At 44.3% G+C, this 17,009-nt stretch overlaps 1 protein-coding gene across 1 annotated transcript in view; it reads right to left on the reverse strand.

Annotated features, from left to right (window-relative positions):
• Positions 1-558: 558 nt before the first annotated feature.
• Positions 559-17,009, reverse strand: part of TRABD2B (TraB domain containing 2B) — a 347,449-nt gene continuing 330,998 nt past the window's right edge. The window contains exon 7 of the mRNA XM_068242431.1: positions 559-1,178. Within this exon, the coding sequence (XP_068098532.1) occupies positions 968-1,178 (211 nt within the window). The 3' untranslated portion in view covers positions 559-967. The remainder of the gene's footprint in view (positions 1,179-17,009) is intronic.

A 17,009-nucleotide genomic window follows, 5' to 3' on the forward strand; every position in this document is an offset into this window, starting at 1 on the left:
TCAGGCAGGAAGTGACTACAGTGTGACCCTCACTGGTAAGAAATTATAACTATAAAACACTTTCCTAGCAGGAATGGCTTTTGAGAGCAAGAAAGAGATAAAAAGGGGAATTTCTTATCAGTGAGGGTCACACTGAAGTCACTTCCTTCCAGCATAGTTATTTCTGTGCTAGGCACTGTACATACACATGTCTATCTCATTATGTCACATGTCAGTTCGGGTATCTTTCTAAAAAAAAAAAAATCACATGATTTTAGAAACCGCATGGGAAGTCCTGGAGTGGAGTATATTGTACTCCAGATCTGGAGGATCTGCCCACGGGCCCTCTGTCTGGCCATGGCATGGAGCGAATAATAAAATACACCAAATTTAAATAAGCTTCAGCAGCATGTTGAAGGTTGTTGTATTAGATTTCAGAAAGCCCTTTAAATACATTGTTATGTCTGTAGTACTAGTCACATCTTTGTTTTTGGAATACTGAAAGGCTCTAGTCTGAGGGACAAGAGGAGGAGTCCCTTTTCTGGCTTTCCATAAGTCTGTACCAAAAGAAATTGAAGATTTAGTTAATAATGTGAAAAGTGGGAGCGTTTATTATAGGAAATAAGGCTTGCTCGGCATCTGTCTTCAACTCCACCCATGAGGAACTCATCTCTATAAAAAGAAAGTTGAGCACTGTAACATTGTCCGTTTCTAACTCAGTGCCTCACCTCCAACCAATGGATAAGCTGCAGTCTCAGGAATACACATTCAAAATACAAAATGGCTGCCGTTTTCAGCATGTGGCTTCGGCCTTGCGATACTAGTAGCAAACAGTTTTTCTCTTCTTTTATGGATATGACTATGGCAGATTCTGTTCCTTTGAATAACTGAGATTTTTTGACTTCCTATTGCCGAATAATCCAAGCAATGTCTATGGCAGGATTATCTTCTGAAGAAGGAGGCGTGAATGGATCTGCAGCAGGCGGGGTCAGGATATAGTTCTTATTGCTGTGGTGATACATAAAGTTAATGTGACAGACAAGATGGCTGAAAGGACAAAGGTATATCTGGGGGCAGCACTGCTTTGTACGCTTGATATCTCCACATATATGTCATTCTGTCCATCTTGAACCCACAACAAGGTCTCTGCTGTCTCTTCTCCGTTGACGTCTCTGGTATTTGACGGCATTGTGGTAGTACTGAAACAAAGCAAAATAGGACATTTGTTACCTAATGACCAACAATGCAACTAAGAGCTGTAATGTAGTATAAGTGCTAGGTTTCATTGTTAGAGTGAAAATCTAGTGTCAGTACAGATGTCCCACAATGCCATTGAGAGACCAATCTTGGCATATCACTAATCAACAAATGATGAATGAGCAATATTATTTTTTTTGTTCTACCTGCAGCTCCTACCTCTTCCTTTTACTGAGCAGAAAAAAACATATATATCCAGGCACATCGCCTCTAGTTAGGACATTAAATAAGTTATTAAGGAAAGGGAGGTGCTGAGGGGGGGGGGGGGGGCGGGAAAACAGCAAAAATCTATTAACCCTTCGAGAGTGCGAAGGGTTAATAGATTTTTACTGAGCAGAGCCCGCTGCTTGGCTACTGGCAAGCAATGTGTTTGCATGGCAAATCGTAAAGGACATCCGAGGCGAAAATAAACTAATGAAATAAATGATTGTATCTATCTTCTTTCTCCTAAAAATGACTTTTTAAGATATGCCACAGTTTTATTTTATGTTTGAATCTTCTTTTTAAGTTTTAACTGTTTTATTGTTTTTGCTCAATGACACATTTATTGAAGTATGCCAGAGCTAAAATCTATGAACGAATTACCCTTTTTATCTCTTTCCTGCCCTCAGAAGCTATTTTCTGCTAGAAAAGTGTTTTATAGTTGGAATTTCTTATCAGTGAGGGTCAAACTGTAGTTACTTCCTGTCTGAGTCAGGACTGAGTCAGCCACTTACATACCTGATGTTTAACTCAGGCAGAGAAAGAAAAACGGAACACAGCATAGTTATTTGGTTGCTTAGCACTGTACATACACGTGTCTATCTCATCATGCCACATATCACCTCAGATATCCTTTAAAGGACCACTGTCGCAAACAAAATGTAAAATTTAAAATACATGTTAAAGTGGATCCGATATGAACTTTTACTCATTGCATAATTGTGTTCGTTTCCTATTGTTTATAGGGCGTTCCTCAAGTCAAATACTTTTTTTTAAATACTCTAATTACCTATAAACTAATCAAGCCACGCCCACGGGTTTTCAGAGAGCCAAGGCATTTTCAGACAGTAGCAAGGGCTCACGGGAGCTCAGTCTGGGCAGGAGGGCGGGGGAGGTGTTACTAGCCAGATATTTCAGTGGCAGAGGGGAGGAGGGAGGAGGAGGGGGGTTAGGTTTTTTTGCTCAAGATACAGATAAGCCTGCCTCTGTGTAATGTTTACAAACAACATGGCTGCTGTCATCGTACTACAGGAAGAAATAATCATATTCTATTAAAGCTGTTTGCAGCTAGATTTGCTGTGTAAACTATCTAATCTAAACTTTAGATAATATATAAAGTTACTTGTTATAGTTAGTTTTTCATCTCGGATCCGCTTTAACACAAATAAGAAGTACGTGTCTTCCAGAGTAAGATGAGCCATACATTATTTTCTCCTATGCTGCTGTCACTTATAGTAGGTAGTAGAAATCTGACAGAACCAACAGGTTTTGGGCTAGTCCATCTCTCCATAGGGGATTCTCAGCATGGCCTTTATTCTTTATAAAGACACTCCCTGAAAAGGATTTATACAAACATCCCACACTGCACACTTTTTTGGCAGTTGGACAGAGCACCTGCCATTCACTAAGTAAATGCTTTTGAAAATAACGAAAACCTTGAGAATCCCACATGAAGAGATGGACTAGTCCAAAGCCTGTTGGTTCTGTCAGATTTCTATTACCTACTGTAAGTGCTGTGACAGCGACACAGGAGAAAAGAAAATTGCATCTCATTTTACTGGGCAAGAAATGTACTTTGTATTTGTATGTGTTCACATGTATTATAAAATGTAATAATTTCCGCGATAGCGGTCCTTTCATAAACCCATCGTTTCAATAGATCCACAATACCACATTCACAAAACATCTCCCATAATTAATATTAAAATAGTTTCAGCTGTTGTTTCCCTCAGATAACCCTACAAAGCATCTTTCGCATAGACTTTCTAGTACAGAGGTCCCCAAACTTTTTCGATCAAGGGCCGGGTCAACATACTTCAGAACTCCCAGCAGCATCCATTCAGTCATGCAGCACCTGAAGAACGTCTTTGTGCACCAGACAGTGAAGTATACCCAGCTGACAACCTGCCATCCAATTGGACAGCAGTGTCACCTGATGAAGAATTTGATTGGAGGCCAGTGAATAACTGCTCACTGGCTTCTACAGTATGTGGATGGGTGGTGCCAGCACTGCTATTCTATATGCGGGGTGCTGACGTGCTGTGGACCACTACTATAAATTATACATTTTGTGTTTGGGGGCCAGTGAAAAAGCCTTGGGGGGCCACATTCGGCCCGCGGGCCGTAGTTTGAGGACCACTGTTCTAATATGTTCTGCGCCATAAACATAGATAAAGCCATTAATAACTCTACAAAGAGCTGACAGTAGCTATTAGATGTAGTCACTTACATGTTAATAATTTCAAGAGCCTAGTAATCAAAAAACAAAAAAATCCCCACCCACGACAAAGGGGATGGTCACACAGCTAATCAATCACAATTCTTTATTCAATGTCATAGTAAAATTCATACAAACAATATCAATATCAAAATGAAAAGTGCATACTAGTAGATGCTGGTGCAAAAAATAATCAAAATAATCATAACTGCTGCACAAAATCCAAGAGATATGCTACATACAAACCTTAGAGTGTTGACTACCATGGTGAGAAGGGGGCCTAATGCGTGTCGCTGTCTGCTGACAGCTTCATTAGAGGCCAATCATTTCAAATTGATACTATTTTTTTGCTTGGAAATAGTCCATTCCCAGTAGTACAGGAGATGCACACTGATATCTTCATTCTCCACGTGGTTTTGTCAGATAACTGCTCAGACAGGACCTGCTGGTTTTCCCTGACTTACAACCTACAGACAAGTAACACTCTCCTTGCTTCCAATTGAGATTATTTTGACATCTGGAAGCTTGCAATATAAATGAGAGACATACAAAAGAGATCCACCTTTGCATCCACGGGATACCAGCCTACAGTGTATTTGTGCCTTGAAGCCGAGAATAATGTGCTACTCCTGAAGAAGTGAATTATACAACCGTCTTATTCACGAAACGCATCAAGACATCGAGTATATCTCGGCCATTGTATATCTATTACTATTAGAGGATATACAGACACTCTGATCCCAGTGTGACCCCTCTGTAGTTTATATTGTGGGGGTCAATTCCGTTCAAAAGCCCCCCACCCCCATACAGGGGATCGAAAAAGGAATTGTTATTTTATGTAGCACTGATTACTGGGATGGCTATATCAGCTTGTGTCTGTTCTAGCTATATGCACATTTACTTAAATATGTTTTATGTGTTTATATTAAAACATATGTTTTAATTATTAGATGATCTGACTGAAAACTTATTTTTGAATTCATTGAGAAGTTGGTTGTCCCCAAAAGCCCTATTTGCCCATATCAATATTAGCATCTTATGAGGGCTAAATGGGACATACCTATATGTGACTTTGTAAGGAGAACAGAGGTGCCAACAGAATAAAATATATCTAAAAACTTTAAAATTCCTTGGGAGGCGGTGGTGGACTCATCTCCCCGAAGCAGACATGATACTGACGGTTTTAGTACAAACATATTTATTTATATACTCCAACATACAGCACAACGCGTTTCACGGGTATATTCCCGCTTCTTCAGGCAATAATTAACAGGAGTACACACAGTGCAGTCTTTAGGTCACGATAAGCGCCTCTGTCTATATGTATTTCTATATGGCTGTATGTTGGAGTATATAAATAAATGTGGTTGTACTAAAACCATCAGTATCCTGTCTGCTTTGGGGAAATGAGTCCACCACCGCCTCCCAAGGAATTTTAAAGTTTTTAGATATATTTTATTCTGTTGGCGCCACTGTTCTCCTTACAATATCAGCATCCACCCCTGGCAGAGGGTTGAATTCCCTTTCTTCTCCTATTCTACAGAGAGCGACATCTTAATCCTGAAGGCCTAATCTCCTCACCTGCCTACACAGTGGTTGCCTAATTGGTAACCCTGACTTGTGAGTATATCTGTTTACCCATCACCCAATTTACTACACTATATTGGGCTCTCTGTGTCCCTTCTTTTTCTTCTATATGTGACTTTACTGGATAATATTATTTACCAGGACCTACTGGTCCATTTATATTTAGGGCATTTGAATCAGATCCAGTAGTGCAGGTAATTCGAAGGGCTTGAATTCAAAACACAGCCAGCAGGAGTTATAAACCAATAAGCCAAATGCACAGTAATATCTACCAATACTAACACCAGCATAGTACCACGGTAACACAAGTATTGCTATGGTAATGTTTGCTAGGGTTCTTGCTTAAAGAGACTCTGAAGCCTTCAAAAAATCAGGTTTTTACTTTAAAAACATCTTTAACATTATTGCCCCACCTAAACCGCCGCATCCCCGTGGCTGAAAACCTGACTAGTCACCCCAAACTCCCTAGGCAAAAATCCACTACCTTTCTCGGTCGTGGATTTTGCTGCTCGGGGGGAGGCAGAGCTTTGGGCTGTAGCTCTGACTCCATGCGCGTCAATCAGCCCTGATCTCTGCCTCTCCACCACCCCTCTCAGTGAAGGAAGACTGAGAGGGGCGGAGGCGGCGATCCGCGCAGATGGACGCGCGTAGAGGCAGAGCTACAGCCCAAAGCTCTGCCTCTATGCGGAAGGAGCCCCGCGATGTGCCCCAGGGCGGTTTAGGTGGGCATAGCAATGCTTGGGTTGCGCTTATTGTACCTTGTACAGCAGTCGGCTGCGGTGTGGCAATATTACCGGCGTTACTCGCGTTAGGCCCAATGTTTCTCAACATTATTATTTCATGCTGTCTCTCTTTATGAAAGACAATGTTTGCTAAGTGCCCCCACCCTGTTGTGGAGAACATTCTCGAGTACCCATTGACAGCTACACATTTGTTAGGAACACTTTTTAAACATTCATTTATGCTTTTAACTTTCAAAACAATACTTATCCTGGTGTGCTTCCATACTATGTATCATTTGTATCTCAACTTACTGTAATGCATTGACTGCGACAGGTTCAAGTACCCCCCGATCCCAACCGGAGCGCCACCCGTGTGTCTAGGCAAACCACATATTGGGAACCTTCCTTTGTGTTCCGAGCCTACCTACACAAGCACCTGTTTAACAACCCATTCTGAATCCCAAGTCTGACCCTGAAAATTAGTAGCTGTGAATAATAATAATTCGTACTTGTAGAAAGAAAGAAAAAGAACCAAACAATGGAGCACAATACTTATGTAAATTGTATTCTCATCCCCAAGGTTTATTCGAGTTTAGCGATATTGCCGGGCTTTCTATAGCACCGGATGATGAGTCGTTATCCTTGAGCTAACGGCCTCGTCCCTCGCAGGTAGACGGTAGCAAAACATGTGCATGGTTCACACAGAAAAGATTTGAACAACAAAAATATTATGATTGCGTCTGATTTCCAAGGATAAACTCCTAGCACAAGCGTTCAATAACGAAAAAACAATAAGTGATGAACAAAACACACACGCCAAAGTTGTTTTGCTAAAATGTCATAAAACATAATTAGTGAGTTGGGTTTATGAAAAAGAGAACAGGAGGCGTAAAACAGCTAGTAAAACATGGATTTAGCTACTGAAAAGTTAAGTTATCTTTCAAACCTGTGACATTTGTTGTGGGCAGTTAACAACTACCATGCTTGCTACAGCTCTGGTGACCGGTACTCTTATAAACCTAGATTAATTAGAGTAAGAGGGACCCTGGGGGAGATATCCATGCTGGAAAATCACTTGTACTGTAATTGGGAAGCACTGGCAGGGCCAGATTTCTGAATAGGCCACAAGGGCCTAGGTCTTGGGCGGCTGCTGCCCAAGGGGCCGGCTGGTCATGCAGAAGGGGTTTCTGAATATGCAAATGAAGCCTGGAAATGGAAATGGGAGGCTGCAAATGTGTTGCAATCTTTAGAAGAGGAGAAATGGTGTTCAAGGGAGCTGTACATAGAGAGGGACTGCTGTACATGGATGCAACGTACAGAAGAGGGGGCTGCACATGGAATGGGAGGGGGCTGTTGCACATGAAGAGGGAGCAAACAGAAAGTTGGGACTAGCGGTGGAAAATGTATAAATCCAGCCTTGAGCACTGGGAATGGAATAGAAAACCTGTCCCATAAACTATTTCACCTTGCTTATTTGTCAACTCTATACAGAGTGATGAACTTCATCCCAATCAGTAGCTGATACCCCCTTTCCCATGAAAAATATATTCCTTTTCACAGACGGATCATCGGGGTGTCTGTATGGCTGATATTGTGGTGAAACCCCTCCCACAGTGTGATGTCAGGACCATGGTTCTGATGTCACACTGTGAGAGCCTTCATGCATTGTGGGAAATAACAGCTGTTTACAGGCTGTTTACAGCTGTTTCCAACTGCCAAAAAAGCAAACAGCATCTCCTTCCACTGACATCACCTGCCAGCAGTAAAAATGTCCCCATGTGATAAATGTCAGAATGTAAATCAGGGAGAGGAAATATTTTACAATGGGCAAACACTGACTAAATCATTTATACATAATTATTGTAAAAATGAAGCACTTTGTTTATTACATTATTTTCACTGGAGTTCCTCTTTAAAGTTTGGAAAGCTTGCAATAAATCATGTAAAGTTAGACATGAAAGGTATCATCGGAATCAAGGCTTGTTGGTTTGATGTCTGCATTTCAGCAATGCCACGTAAATCAGAATCAGAATACGTCTTCTGGCTTCACATGCGGCGCATAATGACGCAATCAGCAAGAGCTCCCTAGTGGCGGCGCTTCCTAATTGCGTCATTATGCGCCGCATGTGAAGCCAGGAGCCGCCGCGGAACAGTGGACGGAGCGAGAGGACGGGCTGTGCAGCTTCCGGGCACCACGAGGGGACCTTCTACTGCCGAGGATCAGGTGGGATGTCCTCTATTTACCTTCTGCTGCAATAACTCTGCATTTTAAATGGGGCAGAACAGGTAGTCCCCGGCGGGCGTGACCTCATGCGACAGGGCGGAGCTATGGTCGCGGCGTTCGTAACGGTGGGTCGTATGTAAGTCGGGCATTCGTAACCCAGGGACTACCTGTAATTTATTTTGCCAAGCATGACAGGATCATGCCCAGAATTGGGTTTGGCACGATACACAGCTCAAGTGGAGAAAGAGATAGATAAATAGGCACACAAGCATGCAGTTTACAAGGAGAAAGCATCGAGAGCAACGACATACAACAATATTCACAATATCATACACCATACATGGACAGTTCATATTGAGACATGACGGAAAGTCCTATTGATTAGTCTTGTGGGCAGGTTGTCTGGGACACAGCTTGGGCCGCAGCTTATTGTGTGTCTGTGTGTGTGTGTATGTGGGGGGGGGGGGGGGTGTTTGATGGGCTGATGGAAGTATATGCAGGGAGTTTAGGAGGCTTACGGCTGAGGGGAAAAAGAGTTCATGTGCCTAGCAGTCCTGGTGGGGATCTCCCAAAGCCTCCGGCCTAATGGGAGCAGGCTGAAGTAGCAGTGGCCAGAGTGGGAGGGGTCGTTGCCGATCCTCAGTGCTCTAGAGCGCAGTCTGGTGTTGTATAGGCAAGAGGGGGGTGGGGTCTTCCTATGATCCTCTCAGCTGACCTGATGACCCTCTGTAGTTTGTTCCTGTCACTGACGGTGGCGCCAGCATACCAGATCAAGATGGAAGAGCAGAAGATCGACTCAATGGTGGCAGAGTAAAAGCTTGTCAGTATCTCCTGGGTCATGCCGAACTTCCTCAGTTGGCAGAGGAAGAACATTCTCTGTTGGGCTTTCCGCTGAGTGGCAGTGATGTTGTGTTTCCAGCTGAGGTCGCTGGATCCCATGCATGGAGCAGTTTCCTCTATCTTGTTCTTCCAGCATTATGATGTTCTTTCCTGTGTCTTCTTCTGCACACCTCTCTGACAGCGGCCCAGTGCACGGCGATATTGTGCCATTTCTGGGACAACTGGTGACAGGCTGGGAGGCGCCGAGCGCAGAGCTGCAGGCCCAGCTGTCAGGGCTATTTGCTCACAGACAGATAATGCTGCTATCTGGTGAGGAGCCTCTAGAGTTCCTCAGTACAGCCCTTCAGTCTATCTTATCCGACTCTGTCGGCAATGTGTGAGAAAGAATGTCATTCCTTAGATACATCAAACCGCTCTTCACTACACTGCAAGAGGCAGAACTGAAAGGCGCACTTAACTTCCCCTCCCTCAGGGTCAGACAGAAGTAGGACTGCGATTACTTTTATTGTAGCAAAATACTTGGCTCATTTCTTTCCTCTCCTGTTCAACGATGACTTACTATGTTGTGAAAAAAGAATTCCAAATGTGCTATTCACAGATCAGGCAGTCTGTACGCCAGGTGTGTATTTAGGTGGAACTCACTAAAAATCACAAATCGCTAGTGTTTTATGCAAGCGTTTTGTAAGCGATTTCATGAGCTATTTCTGGCTATTTTTGTAGCGATTTTAGAAAAGTGTTTGCTTTGTTTTCCAGCAATTGTGACTGGGATTTCAAATCTGATTGGTCGTTTCAAATGATTGGGTACTTCCTGCGCTTTAAAATCACACACAAAAGCGAGTCATTCATGGTTTGACAGCGCTTACATACTTTACATTGGAGCGCATATGTTCACAAAATGCTGCATGTCCTGCGACTGCAATTACCCTAATCGCAATTGATCCAGTGGGTTCCTCTCAATCCACTGAAATTGGTTAAATTGGCAAAGCGTTTTTTAGAAATCTCCAAAAAATGCTGCCAAAAGCACTCTAGTGGGCCCCAGCCTTCAGGTTGATAGCACAATTAGAGGTAAAGAGGTGCCCTGGTTGAAATAAAAGCTTTTAAAAACAGCTTAAAATCGAGGAAATAATATGAGGTGGCTTACCTCAATAACGAAATCCTTGTATGTGACAAAAGATTTGTATTTAGCACAGGCAACGCGTTTCGCGGGTCTAAACCTGCTTCATCAGGCCAATTAAAAGTGCCAAATGAACAAGTCGATATGGCAAAGGGAGCCTCTGAGGTTGATAGATCTCTTCAAACAGACTCAGTCATAAGAATACAAACTCCCAGTTATAATGTGAGAGGAAAGAAAAAACATCACTTTGCTTGCTGCCTGCACTGCTGCACACTGCAGGGAGGCACAGTATAAATTCTGCGTTCGTGCAAAAGGGGTGGCAGGGAAATTTGGGCGCTGTAAAAAGCAAAAGATGCCTAAACCTAACCGTCCAAACCCTCAATGGATGCCTAACCCTTAATCCCTCCCCCTACCAAAGCCTAAACCTAACCACACCCTCCACCAATGCATAACACCGACTGACCCCCCCACTGATACCCAAGCCTAACCGCCCGACCCCCCCCCCCCCCACAGAAGCCTGACCCTAATCAACCAACCCCCTCCCACTGATGTCCAACCCTAACTTACCCCCCCCCCCCCCCCACAATGCCTAACCATCCCAATGGAATGTGTCACTAGACTGGAGGTTAGCGATGCATATGTACAGTCTGTGCCCTAGCTGTCACCAGCAGGGACACCATCAGAATTTTCTGGGCCCTGTACGTATCAAACCTACAGGACCCCCCCTCACGCTAAATAACAATCTGATAGGTAGATTGTGTGGGGGCAGAGCCATGGTATGTGGGGTAGAGTCAAAGCAACTTGCCTGGGACCCATAACACCCTCCCCCATGCATTGATGTGTGTTCAATCACGCAGCAGGGAAGAGGGAGACGACCACACAACTCCTGTTATGCCAAAGTAGAATTGCCAGCAGAGGCTCGAGTGACACTGCCACTGTTTAGGCCCCAGACCCTTCCTGGGCCCCATACTACTATCACTCTTGTACCCCCTTGATGGCTGCCCTGTTCACCAGAGGGATTGAGTCCCGACCATTGCCAGGTGACATGCGTCATACATATGTACAATGCTTTGCCCTAGCAATCCCCCATTATTAAACCCATCTTCACATCAGACCCCCATCCACACCATGGATTCTGAGCAGTTGCCCTGGGCAAGAATAAGATTTTCTTCTCAGGCTATCTTTGTACTCAAGGCCCCAGGGGGTGATGTGTAGATTGACCGGGGGGAAAATACATGTCGAGGGCTGTGTGGCACTCACGTAATGCGCCGGCGGTGGGCTGCCAAAGAACAAACAGGTTCCAAGTAGCAGACACAAGTGTATACACATTGCGCATGGTCAGCTACAAAGGGCTCCGGTAAACACTCCATAGCACGGCAAGCAGCAGATGTGCACCCATCAAAGGCCTTGCACAAACTACACAAATGTCAGCCTATATATTACTCATACAGTGAAAATCTACAGCGAAAAACAGAAACAAAGACACGCCGCCGCCAGTAATGAAAAACATCTTACGGGTGATATCATTGACAAGCAACGATAGACTCTAAAACGTGTGCTATGGATCTACCCAGGCTGGACCGTGAGGCACCATCGTAGCTAAATGGGTAGCATTAACGTCCTTCAGGTCTGGTGCTTACGACAAAGTCTGCAGGGTGCGTGCTTGTACCCATACCGGGGATTTTTCATTTCCCAAGTTAAAAACATTCTGGTAACAGTTATGTTGGGGTCGAGAACTTGGCTCTGATGTCAACATAGATGTGTTTATAGGCGTGGAGTTAGAACTAGTATTGTGTCATTAGTGATGTTCCTAATCAGCTAAATTCGACTCCAGTTTATGAAACCACTGACTCAGACTCCTCGACTCCAAATTCAACTCCGACTCCACAGCCCTGTTAAGGACATAAGATTGCGAGCTCCCTTGGAGACAAAAACAGATGCAAATGGATCCATCTGTAAATAGCGCCTGCAAATAATGGCGCACGGTGTTGCCGCTAATCCGCTTGACGCTTATCGCTATTTTAAAGCCTTATCGTTATTTAGCGTTGAAGCCTTATCGTTATTTAGCGTTAACACACAGAACCCTCTCTGTACCTATCTCTACCTCCCTCCCCTGGTGGTGCCTAACCCTAACCACCCCCCTGGTGGTGACTAACCCTAACCACCCTCTGGTGGTGCCTAACCCTAAGACCCCACTGGTGGTGCCTAACCCTAAGACCCCCCTGGTAGTGCCTAACCCTAAGACCCCTCTGCTGGTGCCTAACCCTAACCACCCCCCTGGTGGTGCCTAACCCTAACCACCCTGCTGGAGGTGCCTAACCCTAAGCACTACCCTGGTGGTGCCTAACTCTAAGACCCCCCTGGTGGTGCCTAACCCTAACCACTCCCCTGGAGGTGCCTAACCCTAAGCACCCTCCCGGTGGTGCCTAACACTAAGACCTCCCTGGTGGTGCCTAACCCTAAATCTCCCCTGGTGGTGCCTAACCCTAACCTTGACAGTGTTACATTAAATCCATTCACCGTTTTGCAGTTAAATAACTTCTGCAGTTGGGCTTATGTAGGGTACTATTGATAAATAACATTACTGTGCGCAATAACATCTGCTGTTTGGCATATGAACAGCGCTACTGATAAATAACGTTACTGTGTGCCGTTTTTCTTCTTTTTTCCCTGTGCGCCATTATTATGCAGTACTAACGATAAATAGTAATAAACGTATCTTTTTAATGCGGTGACATTTTTATGCATAGGCGCTGTGCGGCGTTTGCGCCATTATTCACTGTTCCGATGCAAATGACTCTATGTACTCTATAGAGTGCTGAACAGGGTTGGCAGATCACCAGAGAAATTGTGAACCAGCAATTGAGTGTTCAGAGACACGTAAATTCACAGAGGAGCCTGGCTGATGGAGACAGAGATTTAGGCGGCCAATCAGAGCAGGGGTGTACCGAGAAATCATGGGGCTCCATAGCAAAATTTTGGTACCACTCCTCCCACAAAAAAATATTTATAAGTTACCTTTGTATCCCCTCTACACACACACACCACCACCACACTACTTTGTGTTTGGTATCTAGAAGAGCTCCCCCCAGTATTAGATAGCCCCAGTATAGACAGCTAGAGGAACCCCCAATATAAGGCAGCTACCTAGTATAGGTAAATGGAGGTGCTCCCAGTGTTAGGTAGCACTAGATAGCCACCCAGCATGGGTAGCGAGAGGGTCTCGGTATCATGTAGTCCCAAGTTTCGGTATGACAGCCGATTTCTTTGGCTCCTGACTCATGTGATCTACTGTGATTGGCTCACAATGATCACAGGATAAGGAGCCAATGAAATCGGCTCCTGACCGGCGCACGGAACTCTGCTATCATACTGACAACAGAATACGTAGGCTGCAGCGACAGGAGAGTAGTGCAAATGTCGAGAGAGACGGGTCCATGTGGCGTGACATCGGTGAGCACCGTTTTTTTTTTTTTACCAAAAAGTCTCTGGTCCTTAAGAGGCCAGGCACCTCTGCTTTGGAAGTGGTTAAATAAGGTAATGGGGTAGATTAGAGTACCCGAGCAGCTCAGGTTAACCCAAAACCACTAGGAAAGTATAGTGGACTAAAATAGACCAAAAAAACCCTCCTACTAAACAACATTGCTTAGTGTGATTTGCCGTCTTAAAGGGAAGGTCTAAGCAAAATAAAAAAATGAGTTTCACTTACCTGGGGCTTCTACCAGCCTCATGCAGCCATCCTGTGCCCTCGTAGTCACTCACTGCTGCTCCAGTCCCCCGCGGGCAGCTTGCCGACCTCGGAGGTCGGTGGGCCGCATTGCGAACATTTTTACGCATTCCCACTAGTACAGGAACATTAAAACATACATTTTTATGCGTTAATGGTTTAATGCGTAAGTTTTTACGCGCTGCACCACTAATGCGTAAAAATGTATGTGTTAATGTTCCTGCACTAGTGGGAATGCGTAAAAATGTACGCAATGCGGCCCACCGACCTCCGAGGTCGGCAAGCTGCCAGCGGGGGACTGGAGCAGCAGTGAGTGACTAGGAGAGCACAGGATGGCTTCATGGGGCTGGTAGAAGCCCCAGGCAAGTGAAACTCATTTTTTTATTTTGCTTGGACCTTCCTTTTAAAACAGAAGGCATTTATGATAATTCAGCTTTAAGTGAACATCTGTGTTTACCCACAATACACCACTGCTGAATATGCAAATTATCTCTTTATGCCCCTGAAGCCAGGCTTACATCCAGAACCGCTGGTGTATAGCAAGCCCTATCCCATAGAGCCATACCACTCCCTGCCATGCACTAAGGAGGACCAAAGGTACCGAAACAGCCTGTCTGCCTGTGGGGTTGATGTCAGGGACGGGCCGAGGCATAGGCTGGAGAGGCTCCAGCCTCAGGGCGCAGTGTAGGAGGGGGCGCACAATTCATTCAGCTGTCATTCCTAATTGTGTATGAAGCAGAAAGAAATAAGAAAAGGGGATACATAGCAGTGACTGCAAGCCAGATAACTAGATATTAAGGTGTTGGGGAGGTTGTAGGCCCTGTGGCCCTCTTAGTCTAACAGCAATCAGTGTGTGACAGCTGGGGTGGCAGGGATGGAGGGGCGCACTTTGGTGTCTCAGCCTTGGGTGCTGGAGGACCTTCAACCTGCTCTGATTGATGTGGCTCTGGAAAATGTAAAGCTACAGGGGTGCTATGCACCAGCGGTTCTGGATGTAAGCCTGGGTTCAGGGGCATAAAGAGATAATTTGCATATTCAGTAGCGGTGCATTGTGGGTAACCACAGATGTTCACTCAAAGCTGAATAATCACAAATGCCTTCTGTTTTAACCTCCCTAGCGGTATGGACAGAAATGTCCGTTCAAAAAAACATGCTGTGAACAGTATAAACATGCGTACACATCAATACTCTCCTGCACTGTATACTAGACCCTTGCTTGACACATTTTGGCAAGTTACAGGAAAAAAAAAGTTTTAAAAATAAATTTTATCACTGTTTGCACAGAAATCCTGGGGAAATTGAACGCTGGGAAGGTTAAGAAGTCAAATCACACTATGGGTAGACTTTAAACTTGAGCCAAACAATAACAAGAATGAGACACAAGAGGAGAGAAACACCCTGGCCAACAGAGCTTACAGTCTAAGAGACATACATGCTATGTGCCTTGGACTTGCATTAGCTGCCGTAATAAAAAAAAATGAAAATTGTTACAGTAAAATCCCATATGCTTTACAGAACAGCGGTACAAAGTGGAAGCCAGCCATTATTATGAATGGAGTCTAATCGTTCTTTAAGAGGTCATAATTTTGCATCTCGTATTTACAAGCGCGAACTATGAATAGCTCATCTGTGTCGTAGATTGTTCTGCGCAATAAACTTATAAGGGACTATTTAAACCTTATAAGTGGAGAAATGTATATAAAATTTAACAGCACAGGTCCCGCTTGTTACTGGAAATTCTATCAAGAGTCGGATATAAAGCGTATTGGGGCACGGGCCAGGTATCAGTTACCTTTCCCTCTGCTCCGGCCGCCAAACGTCCTCTGCGTAAAATCTCTCGCCAAACAATCAGTGTGCTCACGTTTGCTGGAAAATAGCTTTTTATTTTATTTTTTTACAAACAGGGTGGTCTCTCGCTCAGATGCGGCCAAGCTATAAGACTTCGGAAGATGTTGCGTTCCCCGTGACACAGGATAGGTGCACACGGCTTACATAAACAAAGATGCTGGGTGATTGGATAGTTCTTTTTCGGAGTATTTCTTTGTTTACAGCCAACTGGCATGTTACAGAACTGGATCAGAACCATACAAAGTAATGCAGGGCTGGACTTCCCATAAGGCACTGTAGGCATGTGCCAACAGGCGCCTGATGCTGGAAAGGCGGCTTTCTCCCTTCCCCGAACATCTCCCTCTCTTCTTCCCTATGAAGAGTCCAGAGCAGAGTGTAAATGAGAGGTTACTCACCAAGCCTTCAGCATTTCACTGACGAGATCTCCCTTCAGTCAGGTGCACCACTAGCTACTGAATACTGAGGGTACCTCTGGCTACATAATGCTAACGGACACCTGTAACTACTTATGATCAGCAAGGGAAGTAAGGAAGAAGTGACAGCTGGGATAACCAGCACACTTGCGGTGTAGTTCGGTGGGGGTTTGTAGGTTCATAGAGGGGAAGTCTAGGGTGCCAGGACATCTGTGCCTATAGGCTCCTGTGAGGTAAATCCGGACCTGAAGTAATGTCACAAATAGAAGCTTATATACAGTATGATTTTCTAGGACAGTGATGGCTAACCTTGGCACTCCAGCTGTGTTGGAACTACAAGTCCCATGAGGCATTGCAATACTCTGACAGCTCTAAGCATAACTCGGGGAGGCAGAGGCATGATGGGATTTGTACTTTTGTCACAGCTGGAGTGCCAAGGTTAGCCATCACTGGTCTAGGATATACCACAATCTGACACCATGTTACAGTGTTCCTCTTTTTGAAATGTAAAGGCTTCATAAAGCCTTATCAAAGTTTAGATCTATTCACCTGAGAACATTTGACAATGGGTAGACACACATACACTAATCAAATCAGCTATTTGCCAGCAGGTACCTAAAGGTACTTACATTTCAAAAACAGGAAACTGTAACGTGGTGTCAGGCTGCGTTATACCCTAGAAAATCATATATAAGATTCTGTATATGACATTACTTTGCATGGTTCTGATTCAGTTCTGAAACATGCCTGAAGAAGAAACTTAAAGTGGATCCGAGATGAAAAACTAACTATAACAAGTAACTTGTCTATATAGCTTATCTAAAGTTTAGTTTACACAGCAAATCTAGCTTCAAACAGCTTCAACAGTATATGATTATT

The sequence above is a fragment of the Hyperolius riggenbachi genome, chromosome 6 (genome assembly GCF_040937935.1).
Source record: "Hyperolius riggenbachi isolate aHypRig1 chromosome 6, aHypRig1.pri, whole genome shotgun sequence".
Taxonomy (NCBI): domain Eukaryota; kingdom Metazoa; phylum Chordata; class Amphibia; order Anura; family Hyperoliidae; genus Hyperolius; species Hyperolius riggenbachi.